At 40.7% G+C, this 24,542-nt stretch overlaps 1 protein-coding gene across 5 annotated transcripts in view; it reads left to right on the top strand.

Annotated features, from left to right (window-relative positions):
* Positions 1 to 21,815, top strand: part of LOC118518963 (putative adhesion G protein-coupled receptor E4P) — a 56,498-nt gene extending 34,683 nt beyond the window's left edge. For 4 of the 5 annotated variants that reach the window (XM_078056573.1, XM_078056594.1, XM_078056566.1 and 1 more), the window contains 6 exons: positions 4,750 to 4,985; positions 6,916 to 6,982; positions 7,569 to 7,660; positions 8,836 to 9,016; positions 17,984 to 18,079; positions 20,180 to 21,815. In XM_078056573.1, the coding sequence (XP_077912699.1) occupies positions 4,750 to 4,985; positions 6,916 to 6,982; positions 7,569 to 7,660; positions 8,836 to 9,016; positions 17,984 to 18,079; positions 20,180 to 20,302 (795 nt within the window). In that variant the 3' untranslated portion in view covers positions 20,303 to 21,815. The remainder of the gene's footprint in view (positions 1 to 4,749; positions 4,986 to 6,915; positions 6,983 to 7,568; positions 7,661 to 8,835; positions 9,017 to 17,983; positions 18,080 to 20,179) is intronic. The other variant, XM_036066099.2, reaches the window with a different exon arrangement.
* Positions 21,816 to 24,542: the final 2,727 nt, after the last annotated feature.

The raw sequence follows: 24,542 nt of genomic DNA, 5'->3' as shown, positions 1-24,542 counted from the left end.
GATTCAGGGTCTTTTCTGATTCCATACAAATTTTAGGATTGTTTGTTCCAGCACTTTGAAAAATGTCATTGGAATTTTGATCAGGATGGTATTGAAGGTATAGATTGCTCTGGGTAGCATAGACATTTTCACAATGTTTATTCTTCCAATACATGAGCATGGAATATTTTTCCATCTTTTTGTGTCTTCTTCAATTTCTTTCATGAGTGTTCTGTAGTTCCTAGAGTATAGATCCTTTACCTCTTTGGTTAGGTTTATTCTGAGGTATCTTATGGTTTTTGGTGCTATTGTAAATGGAATCATTTCTCTAATTTCCCTTTCTACAGTTGCATTGTTAGTGTATAAGAAAGCAACTGATTTCTGTGCATTGATTTTGTATCCTGCCACATTACTGAATTGCTGTATGAGTTCTGGTAATTTGGGGGTGGAGTCTTTTGGGTTTTCCACATAAAGTATCATGTCGTCTGCGAAAAGAGAGAGTTTGACTTCTTCTTTGCCAATTTGAATACATTTTATTTCTTTTTGTTGTCTGATTGCTGTTGCTAGGACTTCTAGTACTATGTTGAACAATAGTGGTGAGAGTGGGCAACCTTGATGTGTTCCTGATCTTAAGGGAAAGGCTCTCAGCTTTTCCCCATTGAGGATGATATTCGCTGTGGGTTTTTCATGGATGGATTTTATGAACTTGAGGAATATTCCCTCTATCCCTATACTCTGAAGAGTTTTAATCAGGAAAGGATGCTGTATTTTGTCAAATGCTTTTTCTGCATCATATGGTTGGGATGGACCATATGGTTCTTCTCCTTCCTCTTATTAATGTGACCTATCACACTGGTTGATTTGTGAATGTTGAACCACCCTTGCATCCCAGGGATAAATCCCACTTGGTCGTGGTGGATGATCCTTTTAATGTATTGTTGGATCCTATTAGCTAGGATTTTGTTGAGGATTTTGGAATCCATATTTATCAGGGATATCAGTCTGAAATTCTCCTTTTTGATGGGGTCTTTGCCTGGTTTGGGGATTAAGGTAATGCTGGCCTCATAGAATGAGTTTGGAAGTTTTCCTTCTGTTTCTATTTTTTGAAACAGCTTCAGTAGAATAGGTTTATTTCTTCTTTCAATGTTTGGTAGAATTGCCCAGGGAATCCATCAGGCCCTGGACTCTTGTTTTTTGGGAGGTTTTTGATCACTGCTTCAATCTCGTTACTGGTTATTGGTCTATTCAGGTTGTCAATTTCTTCCTGTTTCAGTCTTGGCAGTTTATAGGTTTCCAGGAAGGCATCCATTTCATCCAGATTGCTCAGCTTATTGGCATATAGTTGCTGATAATAATTTCTAATAATTGTTTCTATTTAGGTCTCCTACTCCTCTGCCATCTTGCTCCTTCCTATTTTTTATTTTTTTAAGTCATCACATTTTTATTATGTTCAGTTAGCCACCATATAGTACATTTTTTTATGTAGTGTTTATATAGTACATTAGTTTTTTATGTAGTGTTCAATGATAATTGCGTATAACACCCAGTGCTCATCACAACTTGTGCCCTCCTTAATACCCATCACCCGGCTATCCCATCCCCCCACTCCCTCCCCTCTGAAATCCTCAGTTTGTTTCACAGAGTCCATAGTTTCTCATGGTTTATCTCCCTCTCTGATTTCCCCCCTTCAGTTTTCCCTCCCTTCCCCTATTGTCTTCTGTGCTATTCCTTATGTTCCACATATGAGTGAAACCATATGGTAATTGTCTTTCTCTGCTTGATTTATTTCACTTAGCATAATCCCCTCCAGTTTCATCCATGTTAATGCAAATGATAAGTATTCATCCTGTCTGATGGCTGAGTAATATTCCATTGTATATATGGACCACATCTTCTTTATCCATTCATCTGTTGAAGGGCATCTCAGCTCCTTCCACAGTTTGGCTATTGTGGAATTGCTGCTATGCACATTGGGGTGTACGTGCCCCTTCTTTTCACTACACCTGTATCTTTGGGTTAAATAACTAGTAGTGCAATTGCTGAGTCATAGGGTAGCTCTATTTTTAACTTCTTTAGGAACCGCTACACTGTTTTCCAAAGTGGCTGTACCAGCTTGCATTCCCACAAACAGTGTAAGAGGGTTCTCCTTTCTCCACATCCTCGCCAACATTTTTTGTTTCCTACCTTGTTAATTTTTGCCATTCTAACTGGTATAAGGTGGTATCTCATTGAGATTTTAATTTGAATTTCCCTGATGGTTAGTTATGTTGAACATTTTTTCATGTGTCTGTTAGCCATTTGTATGTCTTCTTTGGAGAAGTGTCTGTTCGTGTCTTCTGCCCATTTTTGACTGGATTATTTGTTTTTTGGGTGTTGAGTTTGAAAAGTTCTTTATAGATCTTGGATACCAGCTCTTTATCTATAGTGGAGATGTGTCTTGAAAGAATTTGCTCTGGCTGATGTGAAAGAGGTTACTGCCTGTGTTATCCTCTAGGATTTTGATAGATTCCTGTCTCACATTGAGGTCTTTCATCCATTTAGAGTTTATCTTTGTATACGGTGTAAGAGAATGGTCCAGTTTCATTCTTCTGTATGTAGCTCTCCAATTTTCCCAGCACCATTTATTGAAGAGACTGTCTTTTTTTCCATTGGATATTCTTTTCTCTTTGTCAAAGATTAGTTGACCATAACATTGAGGGTTCATTTCTGGGTTCTCTATTCTCTTCCATTGGTCTATATGTCTGTTTTTGTGCCAATACCATGCTGTCTTGGTGATCACAGCTTTGTTTTAAAGATTTATTTATTTTGAGAGAAAAAGAGAGAGAGAGATTGAGAGAGAGAGAAAGAGCTAGCAGGGGGAGGGGCAGGGGGAGAGGGAGATGGAGAATCCCAAGCCGACTCCCTGCTGAGCGCAGAGCCTGACTCAGGGCTTGATCCCACAACCCTGAGATCATGACTTAAGCCAAAATCAAGAGTTGGTTGCTCAATCATCTTAGCCACCCAGCACCCCAAGAGACTCTTAACTATAGGAAACAAATTGACGGTTACTGGAGGGGAGGTGGGTGGGGGGACGGGGTAATTGGGTGATGGGCAATAAGGAGAGCACTTGATGTAATGAGCACTGGGGGTTATATGCAACTGATAAATCTCTAAATTCTACCCCTTAAACTAACAATATACTATATATTAACTAAATTAAATTTAAATTAAAAAATTTTTTTAAATAAATAAAAAAATTAAAAAATAGAGTCAACAGTGATGGTGTTAGGGGAAAAAGCAAGTTTCGATTTCAACCCTCTTCATCTGTAACTCTGAATAAAACCTGTACTTTTTGAGAAGCCATTTAGCAAGCTGACTGAGAGTCATACTGATGACATTAGGTAAGGTAACAGTAGTTCCTGTAACAAATAAACTCCAAAATGTCATTGACTAAGCATAAGAGTGGTTAATATCCCCCTTCTGTATTAGTGGAGGATGGACAAACAGGTTTGAAAGGAGTCTATCCTCCAACTTCAGGCTTATGGAAGCTCTTCTGCCTTGTATGCACAGCTTTCAAGGTCATCCAAGAGTCCTTTCCATTTTCGTTAACTGAAAAGAAAAAAGAACGTGGCAGAGTCCCATGAGGGAGGTTTATATGGGCCATCTTAGAAAGTGGTGCACATCACATCCCTTCACGTTCTACTGGCTATAAATCAGTGAAGTGGTCCCACCTGAGAGCAAGGGGAGCAAGGGGAGCAGGGAGTTGTAGATGAAGCCTCATCCTAGTGACAAGTCTATAGACTGGAATCAGGGGTAGAGGGAGTTTTGAATTCTGGGTGGACAGTGGCTTTGCTACACAAGTGATATTAGCTTTTGTCTCCATTATGATCACAGTCATCATCATAGCCAGGAAGAATTGGAACTAACTGTTTTCCAAAGTTCCTTTTAACCCTAAAAGACTACGATATCACAGCCAGAAGGTTGTGAAAGCACTATTTTTCTCCCCTGGGAGGCAGTACATTGCTATGGTTAAGAGTAAGTATAGTCTCTGGAGACAGTTTGGGTTTCAAATCCATTTCTATTTTTTACTAGCTATGTGATCTTGGGTGAGATTTACCTTTTGGTCCCCAGTTTCCTCATTAGGAAATGGGCAAGGTTGGCAAGTACAGTGCTGACACTGATTCTGGCCCACCCTCTGTTTCTGTTAAAAAAAAAAATCTGTTTTATAAAACAGTCTGTTTTGTTTATTGGAACCACAGCCACCAATGTCAGAGATGGATGTCCCAGCTAAAGCAGAGAGCAAATTCTCCCTTCCTCCATCTAAGTTTTTCTTAGACCCTCAGGTGGATTGAATGATGATGCCCTCATTGGTGAGGGTGATCTTTACTTAGTCTACTAACTCAAGTGCTAATCGCTTCCTGTAAAACCCTCACAGACACACCCAGAAATAATGTTTTACATGTTATCTGGACATTCCTTATCAGTCGAGTTGACACATAAAATTAAGCATCAAACCCACCCAAAGGGCAAGGACCATGGAATATTCATCTACCAACTCTTGTCTGTCATGGATCTGAGGACTGTTCCCATGGCATTCATTCCTTGGTATTTCTAGTCCGCTCCATATGTGGAGTAAGCAAGGGACACTGAGAGCTCCCCAGAAATGTGTTGCCCCCAGGCAAAATGTCACAGGTGTTAGAATTGAAAATGTAGGCCAACATCCAGGAAATGCTAAGTGCTGCGGACATGATCAGGCACAGACCACATTCCGAACTCTTGTCTCCCCTCCAGGTGCTGTGCTCCATCATCGCAGGGATGCTGCACTACCTCTACCTGGCCTCCTTCACCTGGATGTTCCTTGAAGGGCTGCACCTCGTCCTCACCATTAGGAATCTCAAGGTGGCCAACTACACCAGTGCAGGCAAATTCAAGAAGAAGTTCATGTACCCTTTAGGCTATGGGATTCCAGCTCTCATTGTGGCTGTGTCTGCAATAGTAGGACCCCAAAATTATGGATCACATACTCAGTAAGCATGATGTGTGCCTTTATGGTGGAAGTGGCGTCTGTGGCTGATATATGATCTGAAATCAAAAAACATTTCAGTCCATTTCCTGTTATGAATTATACTTCACAAAAACAGTCCCATTTTAAGCCAGAATTCTATTTTCTCTTAGAAATTCCTAGAGGAATGATTCTCAGCATCTTTGGAGTTGGATCCTTTTGAGACTTTTGGTGAAATCTAGGGCTTATTTCCCCAAACAAGGAAATATACCTTTCAGACAAATGTACTTACACATAAAATTTTGAACACAACTTCAGGACATTAGGGACAAAAAAGTATACTCAGAAAATTCAGGGACAGAAAAGCCCACCTGTGGCCTCTGTGTTCTGGAGGATTCTGGAAGAGCTTGAGATTCATCCCAAAATGTAAAGAGTAACAACAATAGCAACAAATCTTGAAGGCCTGTGATGCATCAGAGATAGTGCATATCATGTCTCATTCTCCCCGTGATCCTGTGGGGTCAGCACGGTTCATCACCCATACTCAGGACATCTGGGTCTTAGCGCATCTAAGAAACTTTCTTAAGGTCTCAGCTAAAAAGAGAATAAGTCAGAATTCCTCACTAAAGGAATTGCTGCCTCACTAAAGAAGTTTGCAAAGCTCTGCAAAGTTAGTTGAAGACGTTAGTATTTTGGCAATGGGGCTTCGGTTAGGGAGTAGGCATGCATGTGCTAAAACAACATGATGAAGGTGTCTCTCTTGAAGAAAAAAAGATGTCCTGTCTCCAGCCTGAACCCTATGTCCTGCTAGAATGATTCTGGAGATCTCATGGTAGCATAGATCAAGGGTTGACAAACTTTCTATAAAGGGCCAAATGGTAAATGTTTTTGTCTCTGAGGGCCATATGGTCTTTGTGGCAATTACTCAATGTTGCCCTTGTGGTGGGAGAGCAGCCAATTCATAGACCATATATAAATGGATGGGTGTGGTTATGTTTCAATAAAGCTTTATTTACAAAAACAAGGGTGGACTGGATTTGGACTATGGGTCATCATTTGTAAAACTTGGAATAGAACTTAAGTGTTGGAGCTTTTCTGCTCACTGAGTGTTGGCAATTGCTTGTTACATTTACTAGTTTTATGCTGCCAGGTCTTTGTTCAGGATAATTTATACTATCTTTGCCAACATAAGGCATGATTTAATAAAAAGTATTTGGGCAACAGTGTACTTGATACATGGAAAATATTTAGTGTTGGTAGGTATTCTTGTAGTTAAATTACTACTTTTACTCTCTTTCTGATAGCAATCATTATTTTGGGGCACTATTTATTGAACCTTACCTCTTTGCCAGGAACCATACTCAAAAACTATATACACATTATCTCATTTGATCTTTCCTACAAGATCTATCTATATGGGGAAAACTGAAAAAGTCTGATGAAAAAAATCAAAGAAGATTCAAATAAATGGAGAGATAGTCCATGTTCATGGATAGGAAGATTCAATATTGTCAAGAAGTCAGTCAGTTCCTCCCAAATTGATCTATAGATTCAATGCATTCACAATAACAATCTCAGAAAATTATTTTGTAGATATTGATAAACTGATTCTAATGTTTATATAGAGAAGCAAAAGATCCTAAGTAGCTAACACAATATTGAAGGAGAGGAATGAAGTCAGAGGACTGACCCTACCTGACTTAAAAACTTGGCGTATAGCCACTGTAATCATGTAATCTTTTCAATACTTCCATTTGCCCCCACTTTACACTTGAGGAAACTGAGGCTTAGAGCATACAGCTTGTGTCAGATGAGGACCCATGTCTGATGGCACTAAAATCTAGGTTCTGAATGAAATGGTTCCCAGCACTGGTTGGATCTTGCTACAGGAGTCTGAATTCAAACTCTCTGCCCTCTGAGAAATAGGCAGCTCATGCATACCCTTCTCTCAACAGCTGCTGGCTCAAGGTCAATAAAGGGTTCATCTGGAGTTTCATGGGGCCAGTGGCAGTCATTATCTTGGTAAGTGACTAGTGATAGTTATTTATGGGTGTGTCTGCCCTGGGTTGGCCAAGCATGGAGTGCGTTTCTTGCTGTGAAAATGGAAATGAAGTGAAGATAAGAAAATATAGCCTAATGTGATTAACTCCTCTTCCTAGAAATACTGTCTTCATATGTCTTTCCCTTGCTCCCTTACGGATTACTAAGGAAGCTGTGATATAATATAACTCTCTGCTGGGGATTCTTGTAAAAACCTATGTTTGTTCATTCAACAAACACTTAGCAAGTATCTACTCTGCACAGAGTGACATGTTCTCCTGTTTGCCAACAACTTTCTGATCACATCCATTGTCCTGGTATAGACATTAATAGTAATCTTCCACTTTCAAGGCATCTTGGTTTGAATGATACATTATATAGTCACCCTAATCAAGCACCAAGTGCCCCAGGTCCATATACACACAATGTGCTGTATAAAATACCAGAGCATAGCATCCTATGAAGCCAGTATCTTTTGGAAAAAGATACTCAGGTCCACCTCAAATTGGGTTTCATGACATGGTCTCAAAATAAAATTCCAAGTCAATATTTCATTCTGTGTCCACAGATAAACTTGGTGTTGTACTTCCAAATTCTGTGGATTTTGAGAAGCAAACTTTCGTCCCTCAATAAAGAAGTTTCTACCATTCAGGACACCAGGTAAGAAGGTCCCAGAATCAGTGGTATCCACAGATTTTTCCTACAAGGCTACTTTTCTTTCTACCTGGGAAAGAAAAACCTATACAAAAATCTGATATAAAATTTCATGGTACTGGATAAAGGGTGTGTGCAGTACAACTTCTAGAAGTAAAAACTATAATTTTCAGGTAGCTTAATGTACTCCTTGATCTCTTTATTCAACAAATATTCATTGGGTTCCTCCTTTGTGTAGCAAACTCTTCATCTGAAATTCATGCCAAGAGTATCAACATTATCCTCCCTCCCCCACCCCGCTAGTCCACCCACTTCTGGACTCCATTATCCTTGGTTGTAGACACTCAGTTCTTACTGTGCTGATCTAAATTATTAAAAATAATGATAAGAACAACTAACATTAACTAGGAACTTAGTAGATGTTTGGAGTTTACCAATATTCTTTTACTGAATGCTCATAACTTCAATCTATGTGGTGGGCACAACTACCATCCCCCCATTGATAAGAGGAGCAAGTGCTTATTTTACCCAAGCATGCACAAAAATTTGCATTGGTGAGTCATGTGGACAAAACTTAAAGGAATATCTTTCCAATTTCAGACCCTGGCTTTGATCTCATCTACTTATCAGACCGAGCTAACATCTCTTTGCCTTAGTATTTTCAGTCTTGGAAGGTCACAGCTTCACCCTTCTTGGCGTTTCTTCATCCCTCTACACGTGTTGGATGAGTGCAGGCTCACTCCCCTGTGTGCATGCACACACACACACTCACACGTGTCATCTCTCCTAGACAGTTGCCACCAAGAACCCCATTCTGTTTTATAAAACACAATTTTCCTTTGAAGAAACACAACAGCACGTTCTATTCTGAAGTCATGATATCATCATCAACACATTTTCAATACAAATTTCTAGAAGGCACTTCCACACATCTTCCAATAGATCCAGGTAAAAGACTTGCAGATAAATCACTTCCAAGAATAGGAGAAAGCATTATTCTCAGAAGCAGCCATGGAAAACATGGGTTCTGCCTCATCTTCGAGTCGTATGACTTTGCATAAATCACTTAAGCACATGGGGTTGATGTGAAGTTTAAATCAGGTAATATGTGCAAAGCATTTTGCACAGCACCCAACACATAATGATGAATGATACTTATTATTGCTCCCGTTCCTTTTCAGAGTCATGACATTTAAAGCCATTGCTCAGCTATTTATCCTGGGCTGTTCTTGGGGCCTTGGCCTTTTTATGGTTGAAGAGGTCGGGGAGGTGATCGGATCAGTCATTGCATACACATTCACCGTCATCAATGTCCTTCAGGGTGTTTTGCTCTTTGTGGTACACTGTCTCCTTAATCGCCAGGTAAGGCTAATTATTTTGTTTCTCAACAGCCAACTCTCAAAGTCTTATTGAATGGTTGTTCCCATTCTCACCTTTCTCTGACATTTCATATTTGTATTTGGGGTTTCCTTATTCTGAAAGGAGGGTTTAGGTGATGATTTGATATGCTCTGTGCTCTGGGTTTCACTAGCATCTGACTAACCTTCACATTCCAACCTATCTCTTAAGAGTATGCCTTTGTCACCTGGGGATGACACATCAAAATACCATAGACTGTGTGGCTTGGGCAACAGAAATTTCTCGTATAATTCTAGAGGCTGGAAATCTGAGTTCAGAGTTCCTGTGCAGTTGGGTTCTTGTGAGATCTCTGTTCTTTTTTGCAGATGGCCACCTTCTTGCTCTACCCTTACATGGGAGAGAGAAGGAGAGAGCTTTTATGCCTCTTCTTATCAGGACACTAATCCTATTGGATCAGGGCTCCACCCTTGTGGCCTCATTTAATCTTAACTGCTTCTATAACGGCCATCATGTCTTCAAATACAGTCATACTGGGAAGTTAGGGCTTTAACATGTGAAGTTTGAGGAGACATAGTTCAGTCCATAGCAGAGCATGTTATCAGTCAGCATAAGGGAGATTATGATTCAGTAACTTATAGCCACCACCCTCTAATTTCAGTGGTTTATAACAATAAAGGTTTATTTCTTGCTCATGCTACATAGCCATGGCTTGATCTACATTGTCTTCACTCTGGGATATAGGTTGAATAAGGTCAGCCCTTATTTAGAACACTGGTATTCTCATGGCCAAGGGAAGGGAGATCCTGGCAAAGTGAACTTAATTAGCTCTCTTTCATTGGGTGGAGCAAGTTCCTTGGCCATACCTGAGTTCACCAGAAAGAGGATACAGAAGCCTCTTATAGTGAGGTGCACTCTATGGAGGGACACTGGAATATTTGACTTACTATGCCAAAAACAGAGTGACTTCAGCTCTAATGTAGGTTTTCCACTGAGTAGGTTGCTGTGTGACCTTGGCCAGCCGTCTTACCCTCTCTGAGCCTCAGTCTTCTCACCTGCGTTCGTGGCAATACCTGCCTCACAGGATTAAGAATTAAAAGAGATATTGCGGGGGGGGGGGGGGCAAGATGGCAACAGAGTAGGGGACCTTGTTCCATCTGGTCTCTCAAAGTTAGATGGATATTTATCAAACCATTCTGAACACACATGAATTCAACCTGAGATGTAAGAAGATTTATCTGGATCTCTACAAGCAGAAAAATGACTACTTTTTGCAAAGTAGGAGGTGCAGAACCTTGAATCTTTGGGGGAAATATCAGTAGATAAACAGAGGGGGAATGGACCCTCCATAAGCTAGCCCCTGGAAAGTGATATAACACTGGAGCAAAAAATGAAGACCCTTAGAAATCTGCTCCAGTGAGAGACATCCCTTTCTGAAAAGGGCACAGGGGATGAATAGGGCAGAATTCTAGGTGGATCATTGTGGTCTCAGAATTCCAGGAGACTCAGAAATTATGGGGGAGTCTGACCAGTAGAGTGCCCAAGCAGTGGAGCAAGGAAAGTGGTTATGGTCAGTGAGCCCAGAGGGGGCTCTCAGATCCAGTCACCATAAACTGCCAGCTGGCTTGTAGCGAGACCACTCTCTTCCTGATCACCCTGAAAAGGACTAGAAGGTGCAGGCTGTTTAACATCTCAGATGAGATATAAAATGGCTTGTGCCCATGACTGGACAACAGCTCTCAGGGTGGTGTGGCCCATGAAAGAATACTGGGGAGGCACCCAGCCATGAACTGGGAGCCACGGAAGAGGGTGCATGCACAAGCCCACAGCCACTAGCAATTGCTAAGTCACAAAGCGCACAGATGCTCTCAGGTCCCCAGAACTCCCCTGGGAGAGTTGCAGAGGGTGGGAATAGCACGAGTCTGTGGAGTTTGGTACACACAGAAGTGGAGATGGTTTGACCTGGCAGGGTTATTGAAGAAAGGGGACAGCGAACTTGCGGCTCTGGGCCAGAGATTCCTGAATGGCCATATTTGCTCTGACCCTCTAAAGAGAAGCCAAAACCCACCAGGGAACAAGAGCCACACAAATGACCAGCTCACATTAAGCCCATCCCCCTGACAAGGGGTGGGGCATTCCACCCAGGCAAAGACACCTGAGAAGCCAAGCAGCAGGCCCCTCCCCCAGAAGACAGACTGGATGAACAGGTGAATGATAAGCTTATTTCCCACAGGACTGTAGAACTCCAGTGCCAGGGGGAAAATAATATAGGAAGCTCCAGGTTCTCTCATGATTCATTTATACTTCAGGCTAAAATTTTACGTTTCTTTTTTGTTTCTTTTCTTTTTCTTTCTTTTTTTGTTTTACCCTGTTCATGTTTCAAATAGATTCTTATTTCCCAAGTTATGTTTTAGGCTGCTTTTTAACTTTTATTTGTTCACTTCTACGTTTTATAGACTATTCCCCATACTAGTCCATTTTTCACTCTATTCAATTTTATCTTGATAAATATATAAGTTCTGATTTTTTTGCAATTTTGGGATATAGTGTCTTCAAACACACAGACCAAAAATCAATCAGGAACAGGCAGATAACCCTGCTTTGTCCACCCTGAGAGATTATAAGCTCTCCCCCACCTTTTTTTATTGTTTTGGATCATCTTGGCTTTGTTTGCATATCTGTGGTAGCTTCCGACCACTTTGGATTTTTTTTAGGGTGCATTTTGCTTGGGTGGTGGTTGATATTTTGGACTCTGTTCATTCACTCAACCATCCCTCTACAGAATGACTAGGAGGAGGAACTCTCAACAAAGAAAAGAACCTGAGACAATGTCCTCTGCCACAGAACTAATGGATATGGAAATAAGCAAGATGTCAGAGATAGAATTCAGATAGCAATAATGAAGTCAATAGCTAGGCTTGAAAAAAAGCATTAGTGACAATATAGAATCTCTAAGGGAAGAAATGAGATGCAATTAGGCCAAACTTAAAAATGCTATGACTGAGATGCAGTCTAAACTGGATAGTCTAACAGCCAGAGTAAATGAGGCAGAATAGAGAATAGTGATCTAGAAGATAAGCTGATGGAAAGGAAGGAAGTCGAGGAAAACAGATAGGCAGCTAGCAGCCTATGAAAATAGAGAGATTAATGATACCATGAAATGTTCCAATGTCAGAATTATTGGGATCCCTGAGAGGGTGGAGAGAGAGAGAGGACTAGAAGGTATATTTGAACAAATCATACCTGAGAACATCCCTAATCTGGGGAAGGAAACAACCATTCAAGTCCAAGAGGCAGAGAGGACCCCTACCAAAATCAATAAAAATAGATCAACACCCTGACATATAATAGTGAAGCTTGCAAATCTTACAGCTAAAGAAACTATCCTGAGAACAGTTAAGGGGAAGGAGGTTCCTTACATATGAACAGAACATCAGAATAACATCAGATCTATCAGCAGAGACATGGCAAGCCAGAAAGGGCTGGCAAGACATATTCAGGTTACTAAATGAGAAGAACATGCAGCCAACAATACTTCATCCAGCAAGGCTGTCATTCAGAATGGATGGAGAGGGGCACCTGGGTGGCTCAGTCATTAAGTGTCTGTCTTCAGCTTGGATCATGATCCCAGGGTCCTGGGATCGAGCCCTGCATCAGGCTCCCTGCTCTGCAGGAAGCCTGCTTCTCCCTCTCCCTCTCCCACTCCCCCTGCTTGTGTTCCTGCTCTCGCTATCTTTCTCTCTGTCAAATAAATAAATAAAATATTTAAAAAAAAGAATGGATGGAGAGATAAAGAACTTCCAGGACAGGCAGAAAATGAAAGAATATGTGACCACCAAGCCAGCCCTGCAAGAAATATTAAGGGGGATTTGGTAAGCAAAGAGAGACCCCAAGTGTAATATAGACCAGAAATTAGCAAGACAATCTACAGAAACAAGGACTTTACAGGCAATACAATAGCACTAAATTCATATCTTTCAATAGTTACTCTCAATGTAAATAGGCTGAATGCTCCCATAAAAAGACACAGGATTTCAGATTGGATAAAAAAGCAGGACCCATCCATATTCTGTCTACAAGAGACTCGTTTTGAACCTAAAAAAACATCCAGACTGAAAGTGAGGGGACGGAGAACCATTTACCATGCCAACGGACCTCAAAAGAAAGCTGGGGTAACAATCGTCATAACAGACAAATTAGATTTTTTTTTATTATTATTATGTTATGTTAGTCACTATACAATACATCATTAGTTTTTTTTACTTTTTTTATTATGTTAATCATCATACATTACATCATTAGTTTTTGATGTGGTAATCCACGATTCATTGTTTTCCTATAACACCCAGTGCTTCAAATTAGATTTTAAACCAAAGACTGTAGTAAGAGATGTAGAGGGACACTATATCATACTTAAAGGGTCTATCCAACAAGAAGATCTAACAATTGTAAATATCTATGCCCCCAACATGGGAGCAGCCAATTATATAAAACAACTAATAACCAAAAAAAGAAACATATTGAAAATAATACATTAATAGTAGGGGACTTCAACACTCGATTCACAGCAATGGACAGATAATCTAAGCTGAAGATCAACAAAGAAACAAGAGCTTTGAATGACACATTGGACCAGATGGACTTCATAGATATATACAGAACATTCCATCCCAAAACAACAGAATACTCATTCTTCTCGAGTGCACATTGAACTTTCTCCAGAATAGACCACATACTGGGTCACAAATCAAGTCTCAACCGATACCAAAAGATTGAGATTATTCCCTGCGTATTTTCAGAACACAATGCTTTGAAACTGGAATTCAACCACAAGAAAAAAATTTGGAAGGAACTTGAACTGTTGGAGGTTAAAGAGCATCCTACTAAAGAATGAATGGGCCAACCAGGAAATTAAAGAAGAACATAAACAATTCATGGAAACCAATGAGAATGAAAACACATCGGTCCAAAACCTATGGGATACTGCAAAGGTGGTCCGAAGGGGGAAATACATAGCCATCCAAGCCTCTCTCAAAAAATTAGGAAAATCCCAAATGCACAAGCTAACCTTACACCTAAAGGACAAGGAGAAAGAACAGCAAATAAAGCCTAACCCAAGGAGGAGAAGAGAAATAATAAAGATTAGAGCAGAAATCAATGAAATAGAAACTAGAACAGTAGAACAAATCAATGAAACTAGAAACTGGTTCTTTGAAAGAATTAATAAGATTGATAAACCTCTGGCCAGACTTATCCAAAAGAAAAGAGAAAGGACCCAAAGTAATAAAATCATGAATGAAAGGGGAGAAATCATGACAAATACCAAGGAAATAGAGACAATTATTAGAACTTATTAATAGCAGCTATATGCCAACAAACTAGGCAATCTGGAAGAAATGGATGCATTCCTGGAAACTTATAAACTACCAGGAAGAAGTAGACAGGAAGAAATAGACAATCTGAACAGACCCATAACCAGCAAGGAAATTGAAACAGTAATCAAAAACCTCCAAAAACACAAGAGTCCAGGGCCAGATGGCTTCCCAGGGGAATTCTGCCAAACATTTAAAGAAGAAATCATGGATACCAGCCCTTTATCTGTAGTGTCATTTGCAAATATCTTCTCCCATTCTGTGGGAGTTTGCCTCTTTGTTTTGTTGATTGTTTCCTTTGCTGTGCAGAAGCTTTTTATCTTGATGAAGTCCCAAAAGTTCATTTTTGCTTTTGTTTCCCTTGCCTTTGGAGGCATGTTTTGAAAGAAGTTGCTGTGGCCAACGTTGAAAAGGTAACTACCTATGTTCTCCTCTAGGATTTTGATGGATTCCTGTCTCACACTGAGGTCTTTCATCCATTTTGAGTTTGTCTTTCTGTGTGGTCATGCCATTGTTGTTTAACATAGTACTAGAAGCCCTAGCATCAGCAATCAGACAACAAAAAGAAATAAAAGGCACCCAAATTGGCAAAGAAGAAGTCAAACTCTCACTCTTCACAGATGATATGATACTTTATGTGGAAAACCCAAAAGACTCCACCCCTAAATTACTAGAACTCATATAGCAATTCAGCAATGTGGCAGGATACAAAATCAATGCACAGAAATCGGTGGCATTTTTATAGACTAACAATGTAACTGAAGAAAGAAATTAAGGAATTGATTCCATTTATAATAGCACCAAAAACCATAAGAAAGCAAGGAATAAATCTAACTAAAGAGGTAAAGGATCTATACTCTAGAAACTACAGAACACTTACGAAAGAAATTGAGGAAGACACAAAGAGATGGAAAAACATTCCATGCTCTGGGATTGGAAGAACAAATATAGTTAAAATGTCTTGCTGCCCAGAGCAACCACACTTTCAATGCAATCCTTATCAAAATACCATCAACATTTTTCACAGAGCTGGAACAAACAATCCTAAAATTTGTATGGAACCAGAAAAGACCCTGAATCACCAAGAAAATGTTGAAAAATAAAAACAAAGCTGGGGGCATCACAATGCCTGACTTCAAGCTATATTACAAAGTTGTGATCATAAGACAGCATAGTATTGGCACAAAAACAGACACATAGATTAATGGAACAGAATAGAGATCCCAGAAATGGACCCTCAACTCTATGGTCAACTAATCTTCGACAAAGCAGGAAAGAACATCCAGTGGAAAAAAGACAGTCTCCTCAATAAATGGTGCTGGGAAAATTGGACACATGCAGAAGCATGAAACTAGATCATTTTCTTACACCATACACAAAGATAAACTCAAAATAAATGAAAGACCTCAATGTGAGACAGGAATCCATCAAAATTCTAGAGGAGAACAGAGGAAGTAACCTCTTTGACATTGGACACAATGACTTCTTTCAAGACACGTCTCCAAAGGCAAGGGAACAAAAGCAAAAATGACCTTTGGGGACTTCATCAAGATAAAAACCTTCTGCACAGCAAAGGAAACAGTCAACAAAACTAAGAGGCAACCCACAGAATGGGAGAAGATATCTGCAAATGTCATTACAGATAAAGGGCTGGTATCCAAGATCTTTAAAGAACTTCTCAAACTCAACTCCTAAAAAACAAAGAATCCAGTCAAGAAATGGGCAGAAGACATGAACAGACACTTCTCCAAAGAAGAAATATAAATTGTCAACAAACACATGAAAAAATGCTCCACATCACTTGCCATCAGGGAAATACAAATCAAAAGCACAATGAGATACCACCTTACACCAGTTAGAATGGCTAAAATTAACAAGACAGGAAACAACAAATGTTGGCGAGGATGTGGAGAAAGGGGAACTTTCTTACACCGTTGGTGGGAATGCAAGCTGGTGCAGCCACTCTGGAAAACAGCATGGAGGTTCTTCAAAAAGTTAAAAATAGAGCTACCCTATGACTCAGCGATTGCACTACTAGGTGTTTACCCCAAAGATACAGGATGTAGTGAAAAGAAGGGCACATGCACCCCAATATTCATAGTAGCAATGTCCACAATAGCCAAACTGTGGAAGGAGGGGAGATGTCCTTCAACAGATGAATGGATAAAAATGTGGTTCATATATACAAAGAATATTACTCAGCCATCCTAAAGGTTGAATACCCACCATTCACTTTGAGATGGATGGAACTGGAGGGGATTATGTTAAGTGAAATAAGTCAAGCAGAGAAAGAGAATTATCACATGTTTTCACTCATATGTGGAACATAAGGAATATCATGGAGGACCACAGGGGAAGGGAGGGAAAACTGAACGGAAAGAAATCAGAGAAGGAGACAAACCATGAGAGGCTCTGGACTCCGGGAAACAAACTGAGGGTTACAGAAGGGACGGTGTGGGAGAATGGGGTGACCAGGTGATGGGTATTAGGAGGGCATGTGTTGGGATGAGCACTGGGTGTTATATACAACTAATGAATCATTGTACACTACATCAAAAACTAATTATGTACTATATGCTGGCTAATTGAACATAATAAAAAAATTAAAATAAGAAAGAAAGAAAGAAAGTTAAAAAAGAAAAAAAAGAGATAATGCAATATGAATCTCCTAGTGCAGTCCTTGGCGTACATTAAGTTCTTGTAAGGGTCATCTTCTTGTATTTTTACTCCTTTTAGATGATTGGAAACAGTTTTCCTGGCTTTTCTTGCTTTGCTATTGGGCAGGACTACCAACCATTAAGATGCTGGTGACAAAGACAGCAGCATAACACTTCATTTATTTCTCTTTCATCTCCTAGTGCCTTCTTAATTGTTGGTATCCTCACACCCAGAAGTACAGTACAACTTAAGTGTCTTTGTGAAATAATGTTGAATATTAAATATTTAAATATCTTTTTATAACATGTTAAGCAGGTTTCAGGAAGGAATCCATGCAATCACAGGGAGTGGTTCAGCATAGCAGTTAGTGTTGGGGCTCTGGTGTGAGAATGATGAGGTGCTGAATGCTGGCTGTATGACCTTGAATAAGTCCATTTACTTCCAACAGCTTCAGCTTCTTTATCTTTAATTGGGGGTAACAGAAGAACCTTCCTCACTTGGTTTATGTAGGATGAAATTATATATTGGGTAAAATAAAGTGTACTGGAGATTGCTAGTGTTCAATAAATGTTGACTTTCATTGTTATAATCACCACCACCACCACCATCATCTGCACTGTCATCATTATGACCATCATCACTTCCATGATAACCATCACCTTCTCCTTCCTCCTCCTCTTCATTGTCAGAATCATCATCACCACCACCACTCTATAGACTCTAAAGAGACTTTGTAATGCCTGACATTTAGTAAATACATTTAGTAAATACATTCAGCAAAAGTTGAATTTTAGAATGAACCAAGAAGAGGATGTCCAAGACTATACAGGAAACCAATGAGAGGGTAGTCATGGGGCTTGGCATGTATATCTTTAACCTCCTATTCAGGGTCCTTTCTCCCTAAGCAAGCTCCTGATGTGACACAAACCTCTATATTCCTCAGGTGCGAATGGAATACAAGAAGTGGTTTAGTGGGATCTGGAAAGGGGTTGAAACTGAAAGTATTGAGGTAACACATTCTACGACCCAAACCAAAACGGTAAGACCAATTTCTCTACAATGCTGTGTACTGGCTGAACCCAACATCTTGTACTGCCAGGAGTTTCCTGGTCTCTTGATCTGAAGGAAAAGAGAAATTGCATTACTTCCTCCATTATGCTGGTGCTTTCTGGTTTTTGAGGCCAAAATCAGTGGAACACTTCCCTTCCCTTCCCTTCCCTTCCTTCTTCCTTTCTTCCTCCCTTCCTTCTTCCTTTCTTCCTCCCTTCCTTCCTTTCTCTCCCTCTCTCTCTCCAGTCTTTCCATAAACATCCAAATGATATTTATCAAAAAACTTAAATTTATTTAACAATGTTCATTTAACAAATATTTACTGAGTAGCCAGTACATGCCAGATGCTGTTTTAGGTGCTGGGGAAACAGCAGAAGATACACTGACAAAAATCCTTGCCCTCACAGAACTAATATTCTGGTTGGGGGAGGCTGAGAATAAACCCCCAAACATGGATTATACAGTGTTTCACCAAGTGATGTGGGCTATGGAAAAATACAGAGCAGTGAAGAGAAATCAGGACTCATGAGGTGGGGGGAGTTTGGTTTCCAGTACAGTGGCCACTGACAATCTTTCACTGTCTATCACCACCTTCTATTTTAATTCTCTGCATGATGTGCCTCTCTGTATGATACTTGTTTTACTCTGAAAAACATGAAAGTGTTTACGTTTGGTCAATCTCTACCCCTGTAAGTTTCAGTGCTGTGGTTACTATGATTTTCCTTCTACCTAGAGCAATGCCTGGCCCGCAAAAGATGCTCGCTTAACTTGTTGAGTGTCTAAGGTCCTTGTTTATAGATGAGAACTCAGACTGGGAAAGTCCACATAATTGGCCTGAGGCTACTCAGCTGGGTACAGGGGTTCAGACTCAGGTCTGTTTTCCTCTGAAAGTTGAAAACATTCCTTGGTTGTCACCAGAGTTGTTTGTCACTGCAGATCATCAACAACTTTTGGGACCAGCTTCCTGGGACATGCACTTTCAGACCGAGGACAATTCTGTTTACTGGCTGCTGACTGTGTCCTAACAGTATATGCCACTGATTCACCCCTTGGCTGAAATCACCAGCAGTCAAAGGTTATGTCAACCTAAACTGTGTAAAGGAACTGTCCCAACACATGTGGTCTCCAAAAGCATGTTGCATAGTGGAACCCATTGCATGGACTCTGGGGCTCACCGGATTTGAGTTTGAATCTTGATTCTTTCAGGTTCCAGCTGGTAGATGCTGGGCAAGGAGCTTAACCTCCCTGAGCCTCAATTCGTTCATCATTGAAATGTCTGGTTGACTGAGTAACAAAACAATGTACATGAAAGCACTTTGCTCTACTCTGAACCATGTCAACACTACTTGTATGAACACCACATTATCAAGAGTCAACTATATAGAAGGTCCCAAACAGTGATCCTATCCTCTTATCTTTGGACAACATTTTACATTCTAAAATGCACATATTCAGGGCTCAGTCGGTGAAGCATCCCAATCTTGGTTTCAGCTCAGGTCATGATCTCGGGGTTGTGAGATCCAGCCCCACCTCAGGCTCCGAGCTAAGCGTGGATTTTGCTTGAGATTCTCTCTCCCTCTCTCTGCCCCTCTCCCAACTCGTTCTCACACTCTCTCTAAAAAATTAAATACGTAAAAATAAAAAACAAAAAGTGGATATTCAACCTTACAGGCTTCATTGATCCTCTGTAGCATTTAGTGATCCTTCATTGTTTGAATGGAGCCAACGTGCCTGAGTTCAAGTCCCAACTCCACCACTTCCAGGCTGCGTGAGCCTGTGCTAGCCATTTACTGTCTCTAAGCCTCAGGACTTCATCTGTATGATGAGGATGGTGATAGGATCTATCTCATCATGAGAAGAAAGCAAGGTTATATGTGTTAAGAGCTTAGAATGCTGCTTGGCACACAGTAAACAAACACCCTGCAAATGTTTGTGAAAAGATCAGATAAATAAAAAGACCATCATAGATGGTGTTTGGGGGAGGAAAGACTGTAAAGTCAGGTATTAAGATATTAGTCAGATCTTAATGAGCTTTGGATCTTAGAGAAATTCTGGCTTGTCATTTCCTGAGGTGTTAATTTCTTTTCAGCTTGTTCTACATATTATCTCCCCAAATAGGAGGAACCAGGGACGTCATCAGAAGTCTTTCCCAGAAGAGATGCTGCTTCTGTGCAACCTCAGCATCAGACTCCTATCTCTGCTTTTTGGCTAAGAACAGAAAACTGAGCTGCTTCTGGACAGCGCCCCCTGTGGTCACACGTGGATTGGACAAAGGCTACCATCTGTATCTTCCTCCTGAAAGCAGTTCTGAGGCCTTACTCTATTGGCTTCTAGGTCCTTAGAAAGAAGGGGTCATGGGGAGACCTCTGAGACCCATACCCAGTATTGTTTATCACATGCCATTAAATGTTCAAGGAATAATTTTTAATAATGAAGGAAATAAGGGGATTTTCTTCTTCCAGCTATCGCTACCTTGCCCAGGATTTATTGGCCAACATCTAGATTCACCTGGCAGGTTTCTCTCTCTGGGCATTTGGTGTTGCATTTTATGCTCCTGAAGATTTTGCAAACTCGACACTTTCAGAATTCAGTAATTCCCATATGAATAAGTATTATAAAGGGGGGGGGGGTTGCATTCTTGCAATGCAAAATTCCACCACCATCCATCTTAGGAGCACGTTGTCAACAGGAAGGGTCTTGTGGCCAGGAGACCAGCACCGACTCCTTTGTTTGATGACTTTCAAACTTACTCATTTATTGGGTTAATTTTGTTTTCTTAGTGTCATCTGGAAATGCTCCCAAACCAACAGCGTGAAGGTCACAGCAGTTGTTTGGCCTTATTTGTTTTCTTTTAATATTTCTAATTTCTTTTTCAAAGTAATTGGATTCTAGGAATGTTTTTCAGCACTGGAATTAATAAATGCATGGCTAACTTTGTTACCAGAAGGTATTTTAAAACCAATTTTACATGATAACAGCAGGAAAGGTAAAAATAGGAGCAAAGAGTTGCCAGATTCATTTGAAGAGATTTCATGTGCAGTTTTTAGGTGGTGGACCAAAGACTGTGTCCCTTTTCTGCTTAATCAGCTCAAGTGTCTCTTCCACATGGCAGCAATGCAACAAGAGTGTATGATTCACTCCACCTGCTGGCCTTAAAATATTGTTATTCCTTTTGAACAGTAAAAATTTTGGGAGATTCACATGTTTTCAAAAGGTATACCTGCAGTGTTAATTTTTATATCTGCAATTTCAAGTTTGCACAAATAAAACTTGCAGGAAATGCAACCTTCCTGGGCAGTTGACAAATCCTTGCACTTAAGTCCCACAAGTGTTGCTGCTGTTTTTGTGTTCAAGACAGTTGCAAGAAGAGGATAAACCAGCCAAATGTTCTAGGTGCTGTGCGCTTGGACCTCTCTATTCAATATTTTTCCTCCCCTCCCAACATGAAGTCTGCTTTCTTTCTCTTTTCTGCCTCTCTCACTCCTTTGTTTTCTTTAAGAAGTAGCTTCTTCGTCCTTCAAGAACCTTTTCTTCTTCTAGCTCTCAGAAATCCATCTCCTTTACTCGCTCTATTATCATCCATATGACTTGACTTACCCTGTATTTTGTGTGCTGTTGCACACATGATGTGTGTGCTTGTAAATCATGCCTGCTTGGATCATAAACTTCTGGAAGGTCAGAATGATAAATGTCTTAATGATAAATTAAAAAGGTGATAAGTGAAATGTTCCTTGCCTCCACTTAGAGCATTACTTCTCAAGGTCTGCACTATTGACATTTTGGGTTTTATAATTCTTGGTTGTGGGCGGCTATCCTTTGCATTGCCGAATGTTGAGCAGCATCCCTGGCCTCTACCAGTTAGATGCCAGTAACCACCCCACCCCACACACCCATTGCAACAATCAAAAATGTCTCCAGACATTGTCACCTGGGAATAGAAATGATCCTGTTGAGAATTTACTGGTCTAAGCATTAGTTCATAGTGAACAGGCAACTGCTGAAGAAGTCCTTTGTGGTCAGCCAGCTGTTCCAGGAAATGAATAATCGAACAGAAACCAGAATGTGGTTGCTAGGTGCCTACTCTATACTTAGAGGTGGTGGTATGTGTGGGGAATGCCTCTTGTGTTGTCTGCCCAGCTCTTCTTTTCTGGGAACTGCCCACCCCACTGAGGTAGAAGCAAAATCCACTTCTGCTTCTATGCAACATGCACTTTTGCTTAGAGGGCCCATGCTTGGGTTAGTGCCCCAGAGGAGAGAAAATAAAACTAAGGGACTCCAAGATGGGAGCTCTTAAGATTTTCTTTTATTGCATCAGAGAATACTTTGAGAGCCTGATTTTGAAAAAGTGGCTCCTCTCCCTGCAAAAACACATATAGGCAGCAATCAATCAGAGATGCTTTTATTTGCAAGTAATAGAAACCTAACTGACCTGCTTTGCTGCTCCAAATGTGGCCTGATAATCAGTAGCATAGTGGCATCTGAATCATGTGGAAATCTGGTACAAATGAAGAATCTTAGGCTCAGTCCCACATCCAGTGAATTGGGCTCTTCATTATAACAAGATCTCCAGGAGAGTTTATGCAAGTTAAAGTTTGAGAAACCTGGGGTCTGTGGATCTGCATCATCAGCATTGCCTGGGAGCTTGTTTAAAATGCAAACCTTAGATGTCACCTGGGAATCATCACCAGACTCAAAATCCCTGCAGTTGGGGGCCCAGGAATCTATGGCTTAGCAAACTTTACAGGAGGTTGAGAAACACTGTGCTGCTCAAAGCGAGGTCCTCAAACCAGCAGCAAAACACTGACTACTTATTAGAGATTTAGCATTGCAGCCTTCACTCTAGACCTACTGAAGCAAACCTGCATTGTAACAAGACTCTCAGTAGATGTGGATGTTCATTTGCACTTGGGAAGCACTGCTTCGAGCAATAAAGACATTTCATGAACCCACATGACAAGGAGTCTGAGTGAGAACAGTTGAAGTCTGGTGAAGCAGCTTGATAAGGTCATCAAAGACCCAATCTCCACCCCTTTCCATCTCATCAAAAATGATACTGTTCCTTACAGACAGCTGGAGAATCTTCTGGCATCTTGTCGATATTCAAGGAGTGAAGACAAAGCTGATGCAGTAGCTGCTTTACTGGTCCCTCCACATCTGCTCTGATGTCTGTCATCAGCGTGGCATCCAGCCAGTGGGAACTGCCATCCTGATTTGCCCAGGACTAAAGAGTTTTCCCAGATGTGGGAACGTTGGTGCTAAAACTGGGACAGCCCCAGGCAAACTGGGATTGTGGATCACCTTAACTTACTTGATTATGAAGTCAGATCAGGTTCCTCCACTATTCAGAATCTTAGTTCCTATAATCACAATCCAGAGTCCTCTTGGAGTGTATCCACAAATCAGGCACTTCCCCACCCTTACTTCTGGGGTTCCACCTCCTGCTATTTTCCTTCTAGCTTCCTTCTACTTCTCTCTCCAGTTGAACAGCTCTCCTGGTCCTCCTCAACCAGAACAGGCCCACTCCTGCCTCAGAAGTGGCAGGGAGTTTGCTGTTCCCACTCAGAGTGCTCTTTACCCCTAATATCTGGATGACTTGCATACACTGCAAGTCTCTTTTCTCACACCACCTTGACAATGAAGCTATCCCCATCTCTATCACCTTTCCCTGCTTTATCATCCTCGATGTACTCAGCACTGTTGCACAGACGTTTACTTATTTGGATTATTTCTTGTGTTGTCACTGGAGTGTCTATACCACATGGGCAGGGGTTTTTGTCTGTTTTATTCACACTGTAATCTTGCTGTTTAGAATAACATCCAGCACATAGTAAGTGCTCGATAAATATTCTTGTTTTATGATGAACTTGCTGATTAGTCCTTCCTGTTCCTGGTTTAGTTCTTACACTCTCTGCTACTGTCTGTCTTGATCATTGTTTCTCATCCCCACACCTCTTTATATTTACGCTATATTTATGCATACACACAGATATACACTCAGATATGTATATATACGCTCGCCTATGTCTACAATTAGAAGACAGCATTAATCTCTACAACTAGTGTGTCAGCTTTCTTCCATGATACCTTTGCCTTTGGAGTAGAAGGTGCACCCCACATGCCACATAACTTTGTCCCTACTGGCCATCACTGATTGCAACAGTGTGGTCACCCAGGAGGGGTCAATTCATTCACTTGTCCTATAACCCATCAGATTTTCTCTCTTAAGCATTTGAACTAAGAGACCGGAATGGACCTGGCAGCTGTTCAAGAAAACATATTATTCAAACTCCTAGAGAAAAAGTCATTTAAGGACACTTGTTAGAGAACAGTAAGGCCGGCTTTATCCAAGAGGGGGAGCATCATGATGGGTATAGGGACCAGTGCAATAGGGTCTTGTAGTAAGGGAGGAGATTGGACTCAGTTCTGATTCCAACAGTGACAACTGGAGATTT

Source organism: Halichoerus grypus, chromosome 1, assembly GCF_964656455.1.
Source record: "Halichoerus grypus chromosome 1, mHalGry1.hap1.1, whole genome shotgun sequence".
In the NCBI taxonomy this organism is placed as follows: domain Eukaryota; kingdom Metazoa; phylum Chordata; class Mammalia; order Carnivora; family Phocidae; genus Halichoerus; species Halichoerus grypus.
Note: the sequence above shows the minus strand (reverse complement) of the source record. Positions and strands in the feature narration are given on the sequence as shown.